Source organism: Mercurialis annua, linkage group LG2 (assembly GCF_937616625.2).
Source record: "Mercurialis annua linkage group LG2, ddMerAnnu1.2, whole genome shotgun sequence".
NCBI classification, from domain to species: Eukaryota; Viridiplantae; Streptophyta; class Magnoliopsida; order Malpighiales; family Euphorbiaceae; genus Mercurialis; species Mercurialis annua.
The window spans coordinates 9,956,166-9,967,899 of record NC_065571.1 but is presented as its reverse complement, the minus strand read 5'-3'; the positions used below and the strand labels follow the sequence as shown (position 1 = coordinate 9,967,899).

General features: G+C 31.7%; 3 protein-coding genes across 3 annotated transcripts; 2 read left to right on the top strand and 1 right to left on the bottom strand.

Moving 5' to 3' along the window:
* Positions 1-1,949: 1,949 nt before the first annotated feature.
* LOC126668147 (2S seed storage albumin protein-like) lies at positions 1,950-2,452 on the top strand. The gene has a single exon (XM_050361361.2). The coding sequence runs from the start codon at positions 1,950-1,952 to the stop codon at positions 2,349-2,351; it is 402 nt and encodes a 133-aa protein (XP_050217318.1). The 3' UTR covers positions 2,352-2,452.
* Positions 2,453-7,843: 5,391 nt separating this feature from the next.
* Positions 7,844-8,251, top strand: LOC126668146 (2S seed storage albumin protein-like). The gene has a single exon (XM_050361360.1). It carries the CDS (start codon positions 7,844-7,846, stop codon positions 8,249-8,251), a length of 408 nt encoding a protein of 135 aa, XP_050217317.1.
* A 1,838-nt stretch (positions 8,252-10,089) lies between these two features.
* LOC126670600 (2S seed storage albumin protein-like) lies at positions 10,090-10,683 on the bottom strand. Its single transcript, XM_050364371.1, has one exon. The coding sequence runs from the start codon at positions 10,673-10,675 to the stop codon at positions 10,322-10,324; it is 354 nt and encodes a 117-aa protein (XP_050220328.1). The 5' UTR covers positions 10,676-10,683; the 3' UTR covers positions 10,090-10,321.
* Positions 10,684-11,734: the final 1,051 nt, after the last annotated feature.

The window sequence follows — 11,734 nt, the reverse complement described above, 5'->3', positions numbered from 1 at the left end:
CATATTAAGTAACGTTTCCGAAAAATGTCACTAAAACAATGTCATAACAGACCGTTTTTGTTGTAGTGTACATAATACCCATATAATGATTTATATCAAATCAAGTAAGGTTAAATTAATATATATATATATATATATATAATATTATATACTCAATTGCTTCTTTAAAGAAATTTCTTTGTTTCTTTGCGTGAGTACTGTTTTGTGAGTGTTTTATTTGAGAGCCTAGCAGCTTTCAACAAACTAATTGTGGTACCTGCAATTCGAGAAAAAGAGTGCCATGATTTTCAAGTTTACAGTTTGGATTTGATCATTGTCATTAATGTTAGATTGAGGGTAAATTTAATTTGAGTTCCCTATACTTTTACTATTTTATTTATCTGTTCCTATTATTTAAAATTGGCTTATCCCCTTAAAAACCCCTCACCTTTTACCCCCAATTCATTTGCACCCTCACGTTGCAAAACCACCAAATATACCCAAATTACGACCTTTCACTTTCAATTGCACCCTCAAGCATTAAATTGATCTCTTTTCACTTGAAAAAATAGGTTTATTTTTGTTTTAAATAAAATATTAAGTCCTATTTTAAAATATATACTAAAATTTAAAGTATTGATTTGAACATTTTTCAAGTGAAAAGAGGTCAATTTGATGCTTGAGGGTACAATTGAAAGTGAAAGGTCGTAATTTGGGTATATTTGGTGGTTTTACAACGTGAGGGTGCAAACGAATTGGGGGTAAAAGGTGGGGGTTTTTTAAGGGGATAAGCCTTTAAAATTTTATCTTTAAATAATGTTATGAGATTAGTCGCAGCGGAATAGCAGAAAATTAATTAGGAAATCAAGCTTGTGGCAAAATAAAGAATCGAAATAAAAAAAACAAACACAAGATTTACGTGGTTCGTCAATGACAGCTCCACGGGCGAAGTAATGAATTTTATTCACTAATAGATGAAAAATAAAAAAAACGGTAGAGATAAACCCAAATAATATTTTGGTCGTACTAATCTGTCTCACACTCTTAAATTCTACAAGCCATGCGTTTGTCTATCTATAGTGTTTTAAATAGATAAATAAATAAGAAGTTCAACCAATGAGTTATAGCTCAAACGGTATAAGTGCTAGGCAGCAATCTGCTAGGTCGTGGGATCGATTACTCCTACAAGCGCTCCCCTGATCATCCAAATTATCAAAAAAAAAAAAAGTTCAAATTCAAAAAGGATTTAAACTTCCTTTTCCTACACAGACCAATACTAATAAATATTCAACACATATTAGGATAAATTAAAGTCCTAAACTAATTAGAATTTTATGAATAATCCTAACACTTAATATATTTTGCATTTCTAAGCCTCTTCGGATGGAAAAAAACGTGCACTGCACTCGCCGTGAAACGCATAAAGACCAAATTTAAAAAGAGTTCAGATATACAAAAATTTAGAAGTATAGAAATCTATCGGATAAAAGAATTTAACACATTAACCCAAACCCACCTTACCATTTTTCGCATGATAATGGTAATGACAATTGAACATGTGCGTGCAAAATTTGTCCAAAAAAACCTGTTGAATTAAATCTGTAAATACAGGAACCTAATTAATACAAAAATTTAAAAATTGATCCAATAAATAAAATGGTAAAAGTATAGGGCCTCAACATGGGTTTGGCCAAGATTTTAAGATAACTTAAGCAATTGAGATGCAATTTCCCTCTTCTATGCTCACGTGAATCCAATCACTCTCTCACTAAATAATAACCGTCTCTGCAAATCAGTTTTGTAAAAATGGTGTATAGCGGACCCTAAATTTAACGACAAAAATTTTCATGTTGATGCTGTTCGTGTAGTGTAAGCACAAAGTGAGTCACCATTTTATGCACATATTACATGCAATCTCAAAATTATCCTATAAATATCATTCTCACCTTGTTCATCAATCCACACTAACCATGGCGAACCTCATTCCTACGGTAGCCACCGTCGCTGTTCTCTTGATCATCACAGCCGCGACCAATGCGTCTTTTTTCGCAAACGTAAGCGAGCCATGCCACGAGGAACGGTACAACATGAGAGACTGTGAGATGTACATTATGGGAGATGGTTGCCCATGCGAGACAGAGCGGATGAAGCCATTCAAAATGAGGTTATTTACCTTACTTCTTGGGTTGCAGTGCTGCGATCAATTAAAGCAAGTACGTGAAGAAAGCCGATGCGAAAAACTCCAAGCTATTGCTGCGGATCTACGTGAACAAGGGGTGATAGCAAACGAAGAGTACGAGGGTGCAATGCAGAGGGCAAGTAACATTGGTTCTTCTTGTGGACAACGCCGCTGCGATATCCAAACAATCTAGCTTATTTATGGTTCTGGTAAAAATAAAGTTGTATCAGTAGCCTGAGTGAGCATGGCCGTCCGTTCATGCATGGTTGTGTATGACAATCAGTCGTATTTTAAAATTTTACTATTCTAACAACTTTTATCTGAAAACTATCAAAAACAAGGACGTACATCATTCAGCTTATGAATAAAATGTCCAAGAATTTATAAAAATAACATAATTATATGTAATTTCGAAGTTTAATTCTGAGTAGGACCGCAATCTGAAAGTAGAGAAATTTTTAGGTAGACTTAGTCCACCACGTCACCCGTAAACTAACCTATCACATAATGACACATTATTAAAATGATAGTAATCTTGTAATATCGTTATTCAAATGTGTAAATAAATAATAAACGAATTTAAAAAATTGTCATTATTTTAGTGACGTGTCATTATATAATAGGTTTAGTTTACGGATAACGTGGTGGACTGAGTCTATCTAAAAATTTCTCTCTGAAACTATTGTGTTTTAATTATTATGTATTCTCTAAGATAAAAACTGTATCAAAATAGATAGGCCAAATATTTGAAGAAAATTACACAAAAGTTTAAATCTTTCAATTTTATCTGTATCGTCTTAAAATACGGATTTTTATTTCAATAATGTCGTCCAACCTTCAAAAGGCACTCGCTTTTACTTATGTGGCGCCTACATAACATGCCACACATGCCATCATGGCAAATACTAGATGAAAATTGCAAATAAGTTTTTAGATTTTTTTTGAAGTAATATTTACACTCTCAAATTTTAAATCATTTCAACTTAATTTTTAAATTTAATAAAAAAAATAAGTCAATCAAACCTAAATAAATTTATTGAAAATAACCCGGTATGTTCTTAATTTTTTATCTTAGTCATCCGACTCCCACCATCGACACTGGTTTTTAGCCGCTTTCACCATTTTCCGGCAATCTCACGGTTTTTCGGGCGTCCCACCGCCGCCGCCTTCACCTTTTTTTTTACCTCTGTTCTTCCATAGAAGAGCGGAAGCCGCAAAACATTCTGGCGGCAAGACACTTTATAGATCTCGTAGTCCCTAAAGTAAGATAGCCCATAATACGGATATTAAACTCTCTGGGTCATTCAAGTCTCATGAAATTTCAAAAAGGTCACCAAAGTCAATTTTCTTACAAAATGGTCATTGAACTATACCTTTTATTACAGAAATGTTTCTGTTGTTAACATTAAACTTTTCGTGAATTACAAAAAAGTCACTGGGTTATACCTTTTATTACAAAAAGGTCACTGAACTATATTCCTTTTTGTAATTTTGGCTTGCCACGTAAGCAAAAATGTTACGTTTTTACATGAAAACAGTACGTTTTATATGGGTGAACCCTTTTGTAATAAAAGGCATAGTTCAGTGACCATTTTGTAAAAAAATTGACTTTAGTGACCTTTTTGAAATTTCTTGAGATTTGAGTGACCCAAGGAGTTAATATCCCCCATAATACACCTTTACCGGACAATATCATTCTTTTTTTTGGCATAAGGACAATATCGTTTTAATAATACCGAAAAGAACATTGCTCAGAGAGAGCAAAAGAAGATGTAATATTGCGGGTTTTGTTTGGCTAATAGTCTTTAAAACTACCAACTTTTTTTCAATAATATCCTCACGATGTGAAACCGGCAAATTTACCCCTTTTTCTATTTTTAACTTTTAATAGCATCCTAAATTGAAAAAATGAGACGATTTTATTATTATAAGGATGAAAATATTCAAAGCATCATATCATACTTTTTCCTATTTGGACAAATTCAAACAAGTCATTTAACTTAATAAATCAAATAAGTCCTAAATAAGAACTTAATGAGAAAAATATATAATTAAAAATAAAATAAAATAAAAAAATTGATATTTCGACGCCTCCAACTCCGAATCCACACCGCCTTAGTCTTACCCGCCACATCCGCCGCCGCTCGTCTTTCAGATCTGCTTCTCCTCTATGGGAGGACGAGCAGACATTCTCTGAGAATATTTGCTAGGAGGACAAGCCGAACTTCTTGCCATTCTCCCGTGGAGAATGGCGGCGGGTCAGAGGGTGGACGGGCGGTAAAGGGTTCGAGGGAGGCGGCAAAGGTCCAAGGAAGGTTGTGACGGAGTTACATTTTTCACTAAGTTAAATAAAATTATTTAAATTCTTAGTTTTAATATTGTTATTTTATTTTGTGGAGAAAGTTTTTTGTATAATTTATAACATCAAAGAATATTTCGTATATTTGATAAATGTGAAATTTTTAATTTGAATGTTATCAAAATGAATATAGTTCGATTTGATGTTTTAGGGTGCTATTGAAAGTTAAAAATATGAAATAGGATCAAATTGACTCATCAATCAGGGTGTACTTAAAAACACAATAAAAGTCGATAGTTCTTAAGACTATTAGCCTTTTTGTTTTTGTTATGGTATCTCTTTTGATTAGAAGAGATAGTGTATATTGTTATAAAAAAAAAAGAAATAGTGTATATATTAGAAAATAAATAAAAATGGTAATGATTAGAAACCGTAATACTAACTTTAAAATTATTAGGACAATCATTTTTACTAAGACGTTAGAGATAACTAGACGTCCGAAAAATGGGTTAAACATTTTTCTGGTTACGGATGTTGGTAAAAATACGCAAGCGTACGTATGCCAACTTGTAATACAGACTGTGAAGTCCGGATATCGTACCCACAAGGAAAGCTCTAAAGACAACCAGTTGAAAGACTCAATTTGAATAGCCGAAAAGACAAATATTGTTTGAATGAAAAATTAAAAGACAGAACTTATCAATTATAATTTGAAGTAAGCAAAAACTGTAATTAAATTGGTGTTTAACAATAATGAGAAAAGCAGGGATTATTAATCTTTGTTATGGTGTTTATTTAATTTGGGTTATAATCCCCAACGAAGGGTTTAGCTACACATAATAATGAAAATACTAAAAATAATCATTAAAGAATTCATGTTAAAATTGAATAAAATACTGAATATGAAATTGATAATAATCGTACCTTGTTCGACAATAAACTAATGATAATCGATAACAAAATAATGAAGAAACGATGAATTCGATAATCGACTGATAAGAAAACTCTAATATAGGGTTTATGTCTAATGAAAAATTAAGCGAACCCTCGTGCAATGTTACAAATTAGTATTTATACGGCTCCCGAAGCTAAAATCTGATATTAGGTCGAAATTGGTGAATACCCACAATTGCCCTCGTGTTTGTGCAGTTTTCGGAATTGATTCAGGGGCATTTTTGTCCGTTTGGCGAACTTCTGCACAAGGTGTGCGAACGGGTATTGGAGTGTGCGATCGCACACTCCCTGAGATGGCCAAAATTCCATTTTCTCTTGATTTCTCCTGTAACTCCTTGGATTTGCTCGCACACTGATCTGTCATGGAGTGTGCGAGCGGGTTGGTGTGCGTTCGGGTTGGGAAGTGTGCGAACGCACACCTCCTGACTTGGCCAAAACTTGATTTTCTTCAAAAGCTCCTGAGTTGGTCCTTTTTACTCGCACACTGGTCTGTCATGGTGTGTGCGAGCGGGTTGCTTCTAACTTGGCCCCAAAATGACATCCTTTAATTCCAAATATCGCTTGTTCGCACTCTTTGACCCCGGGACTTCTAGAAAACACCAAAAACGCTCCAAAAGTCGCCTTATATGCATTTTTCTCCTGAAACACTCAAAATGATAATAAGGCACTAATAAACTCAAAAACGACAAATAAAATGCAAATAATGACTCCGAAAACACCCTATAAATGGGAGTATTTCTACTCCCATCAACGGAACTATAACCTTTTTACATAATGGTTACCGAATTGTAAAAAATTACAAAATAGTTACCAATAATATAAGTTTTACAAAACGGTTACCAAATTATAAAAAATTGAAAAGTAGTTACCGAACTATAATTTTTTTTTAAAGGTTACTGGCTTGCTGATGTGGGCGAGGTAAAGATGTATAATCAGACATCAAGTCGGTAATCATTATTTATAAAAAAATTATAGTTTGATAACTATTTTAGAAAAAAATACAAGTTTGATAACCATTTTATTACTTTTTATAAACAGCCATCATTTTAATTATCAAAAAAATATTAAATAAATATTATCATTGCATATCTGCAAAAATAATCAATCCTCAAAAAATTAAAGCTGTTTCAATAAGAGTGTTCGGTGGTGTTCTAAAAGAGTGTCCTCAAATTTTTTAAAGCCATTCAACAATTTAAAATCACAATTATGAACTTTCTCAAGCAATGTGAGATAGTAACACAAGGCAGTTTAATATTGGCAAATGCGTTGAAAAACTACCCACTTTTTATTTATTTTTTCAATAACACTCCGACCTTATAATTTGATCAATTACATCCTATTTCGTATTTTTACGTTTCAATAGCATCCTAAATTAAAATATAGATGATTTTATCATTATAAGGATTAAATTTTATAAAACAATCAAATTTAAGGGTTATTTTATACCTTTTTCTACTTGGACAAATTCAGATAAATTCCTTAACTCATAAAACTTTCAAACAAATCCTAAATAAAAAATTAATTAAATATATATATAATTAATTATTTAATTCAAAATTCACAAAATATTTAAAACGGAATCCACTATCCGCCACCACCCGCCGCTCTCCATCTCCGATCTCCACCGACGACGAGCTGCTCGTCTTCCATGGAAGACGAGCGGCTGGTCTTCCATAGAGTCCAGATCTGCTGGTCTTCAATAGAAGACCAGCAGATCTGGTCTTCCTCTCGTCTAATTTCCCAAGGAAGACCAGCAAATTCGCTAGTCTTCCTTGAGGAAGACGATTTGGTCTTTCCCATGGAAGACAAGATCTGCTCGTCTTCAATGGAAGACTGGCGACGGAGAGCGGAAATGGCGTTTGAACGGAGGTGGCGACGGAGAGCGGCGGATCTGAAGGGAGGCGATGACGTTTTATTTAATTTATTTATTTATATATTTATTTGTTATGGAGAAGAGGGTTTGTATGTATAATTTAAAACATCATATGACATTTAGAATTTTTGAAAAAAAATTGAAGGATCTGTTTTGAATTTTATCCAAATGAAAAGAGTTCAATCTAATATTTTAAGGTGCTATTGAAACGTAAAAAAGTAAAAAGTGGGTAGCTTTTCAGCCCATTTGCCTTTATTATTTCTTCAAAATTCTTTATAAAACCAAACATTTTAAAGTTTAAGGTTTGGTTGTCTCTCTCACGCTCACGTGAATCCCAAACCAAACAAATAACCGTCTCTGCAAATCTGTTTTGTAAAAAGGTGTATAGCGGACCCTAAATTCAATGACGAGAAATTGCTTGTTGATACTGTAGGAGTAGTACTGTAAGCACAAAATGAGTCACCATTTTACACAATTCCACGTACTTTACATGCAATCTCCAAATTATCCTATAAATACAAATCTCATCTTCTTCATCACTGCACACTACCTCATAACAATGGCAACTTTTATTCCTACCGTAGCAATCATCTCTGTTTTCTTGATCATCACCGCTTACGCATCTTCTTCTGCGAACATGAGCGAGCAATGCCGTGGGATAGAACAAAGCGAGTACAACTTGAGAGACTGTATGATGTACATGATAGGAAATGGTTGCCCGTGCGAGAGACAGCCGATGAGCGAAATAAAAATGAAACTATTTGCCATAAATCTTCAGCTGCAGTGCTGCAGTCTTATAAGGCAAGTACCTGAAGAATGCCAATGCGAGGCACTCGAAGGTATGGCCGGGGGACTACGTCAGCGAGGGATAATACAAAAGGAAGATTACGAGGGGGTAATGCAGAGGGGAAATGAAATTTCTTCTTTTTGTGGACTACCACAGAGCTGCAATGTCAAACTAATCTAGCTTAGAAATGGTTTCTCCTAAAAATAATGTTGATCATGGTCTTTCATGCATGCTTCTAATCAATTACGTTTTAATATTCTACTATAGTAAAATCCATCTTTAAGCTTCTGTATTTTTAAAATTTTGTTTATCCTGTCTTTTTTAAACTTTTGTGTTTAATTTGTCCCTATATTTAAATTATTTGGACTTTTAGGTCCTTTTTAGACGGAACAAAAGTGCATAGCACTTGCGTGGAACACGCGTGAGACCGAACAGTAAAATATGCCATGTCATCAAATTTTATAAAGGATCAAATAAACAAAAATTTATTAAGGGAGTCTATTGAATAGAAAAAAATTAAAAAAGTGACTAGGTAAACATAAATTTAAAATTATATATAGGGACTATTTGTCATTTTTAATGTGCAAATTAATCGTTTGATAGTAATTCAGCCACATATTCGCAACTTTCATTGACAAAAGAATATTATTAAGAAGCAAATAAATAGTCCAAATATCTATTAAACACCAAAATTTTAATAATGACTACTTGAATTAAAAATTGAAAATAAATGGTTATTTAAAAAGAATCGCACAACATGTTAAAAAAAATCCAATAAATATTGGTATTTTCTAATTCTGACAGAAATTACATATACGCAGTGGCATATCTTTTTGAAGGCATGGAGGGATAATGCCCCCCCCCCCCCCCCCCCCCCCCCCCCCAACACACAAAATTTTTAAAAAATAACTAAATACTATCTTTATTTTTTTAATTTTTAAAATTAATTCAGTATTGATTTATCTCTTTAATCCTTAATAAAACACCTAAGTAATCTAAACTTTCCATTTTCACTAAGACTAATTCATCCAAAACCTTTCATTGAGACTGAATTTAATTAATATTCAGAACCAATACCAACGAGCAAGTTTGTATTTTTATTTGTCTTTTTTTTTTAAAAAATTAGAATTTATGTCTAAATTTATTTAATTTTTATATTTATAATTTTATTTGTTTGTGTTTAAATTATATTCTTGAACATTTAATTTGTCCCCCTTAAAAATTATAGTCAAGCTCCGCCAGTGCATATACGAATGTTATGACCTTTATTTGACATTAAGTTATCATTTCATAATATTCATGCCAAAATTTTGATATTTTCTTATCTTATGTGCCTTATTTTAATTCGATATCCTTTCTTGTCTTTTAAACTAAAAATCAAAAAACCTATAAATTTCTATATATTTGTTAATTAAACAGATTTGCTTCGACCATATTAAAAAAAGTGGTTTACTAACATTATGATAGTTCGAAGCTGGTCAATAGAATTATATAATAATAATTTTAATAAAAAAAGATCATATTAGTTGATATTAAAAATCCAAAATACAAGCTATTCTATTTAATAAAGCAGTAAAAAAGTAAATATGGTTTGGAAGAGACAAAACTTATATAATTACTAATGGAGTGGTTAAAGTAATTAACTCACATTTTCCTAATATAAATAAAAATATTCAAATCACCAAAAATTTACTTTTCAGTTTAATTATAAATTTATGTTAATATATGAGAGATTTAATAACATCAAAATCATAAAAAATAGCATGATAGTTTATTGGAAAATAATAGGGTCTTTCTATATGTTAACTTACTAATATATTGAATATAAATATAATATAAAATCATATAATTATGTGAAAAATCTCAAATAAAAATTATATTTAATATAAAACTAAAAAATCACGTGCAACACACGTATCGAAGAAAACTAGTATATATATATAATAAACTGCAAATAATTATTTCTAGAGAACTAATTTTTTTCTAAAAGATATGGTAAAAATGATTGAAAAACAGCATAAATTAATGCTCAAATATTATATATATTATACTAGGCTGCAACAAAACGATTCATGGCAGCACAGTAGCAGACTGATACATAAGTACTAATTTATGGTCTATCCTGAAAGGCTCTCGACAATTATTTGCATGCTCAGCTGCCTCTGAGACAGTAGAGCACATACACATCTATTACATGATAATCTTTATTTAAAATGTAACATTTATTCATATATATCATCCATTTCAAATTCACTGAATTTCGCATCGGCTTGGTGACAATTGGCATAACGCCGGCAAATTCTGTGCTACTCTGATAGCCTCGGCAGCACCCTCACCCCCAATCTGACCTCCTTGCATTAGCTGCTGAATAACCTGACTCAAACCTAAGCATATGCAGTTTGAGTCCATCTGCCTGAGTTGTTGGCAGCACAGACGAACATGCTGTTGTTGTTGTTTCATGATATATCGCTCGCAATGGTTGAGATTATGCTGCCTTTCAATCTGTTGACTACAGGTTTTCTGATCAATTGGATTTTCAGCATTGGATGCATCCACCAGGAAGAAAAATGCTAGAAGGAGAAGGATGGTAAGCTTAGGAGCCATTGTTGATGTTTTTTATGGGTGAGTTTGATTGTGATGATAATTAGGGTTATTTATAGGATTTTTAAGAGTTCTTCTCTGATAGTACGTTTTGGTATTAAATTGGCCTAATGCCTTAAAAAAACCCGACCTTTTAACCCCTTTCCGATCCTAACCTGACGTTGAAAAATTACCAATTTTATACTATTTCACATTTTTATGTTTCAATTGTATCCTGAAATATTAAATTGACATCTTTTATATTTAAAAAAATTACAAAATGTTCTTTAAGTCTAGCATATATTAATTGTATATCTTCAAAATTTATTTAAATTTAGTTAAATTAATTAAGAATTTAAATTAGTTTTAATTTGATTATTGTTTTTTAATTAGTTTTTAAAAATAAAGAAGTTATTTGTTCTTTTTTGAATGGAAATGAATTAAGTTTTATCTTTAAACTTAGTTAATCGAATGATTTCATCATTTAAGTAAAACAATTGACAAAAAAAAATGAAAAATTGGGGTTAAAATGAAATGATAAAATGCGAAATAAGGTAAAATTGACCAATTTTCAACATCAGGTAGGATTGAAAATGGGCTGAAAGATCGAATTTTTCAAGGCATTGCGCTTCTATTAAATTTTGGGAGTCACTAAATTTTGCGTTCTTTCATTTTGATTATGAAAATTTTAACTTATTTTAATTAATACTTATATGAATCTACTTCGATTCATAAGATTGTAAACCATACACTTATCATGTGAGACCTATCACAAATAAATATGGCAACAAATCAATATATCACATTAATTTATAATTAAAAAAACTACGATTAATGTGATATTCATTGATTGGTTATCATATTTATTAATGGCATGTGTCACACGATAAGTGAATGATATATAATTATATGTGGCGAACTAGGTTCATGTAAGATTTTTTTATTAAAATATTAAATTTTTAGCGGTCATTAAATTTTTATTTTATTTTGTTTTATTGCTTCATGACAGAGAAATATTTGATTGTCCCATAGATTTAAGTTGACATAAAATCACTAAAAGTAAATTCTTTTGTTTATAATTTT

Excerpts from the sequence above, each read along its gene's own strand:
- LOC126668147 (XM_050361361.2), top strand. The coding sequence starts at position 1,950 with ATGGCGAACCTCATTCCTACGGTAGCCACCGTCGCTGTTCTCTTGATC.
- LOC126668146 (XM_050361360.1), top strand. The coding sequence starts at position 7,844 with ATGGCAACTTTTATTCCTACCGTAGCAATCATCTCTGTTTTCTTGATC.
- LOC126670600 (XM_050364371.1), bottom strand. The coding sequence starts at position 10,675 with ATGGCTCCTAAGCTTACCATCCTTCTCCTTCTAGCATTTTTCTTCCTG.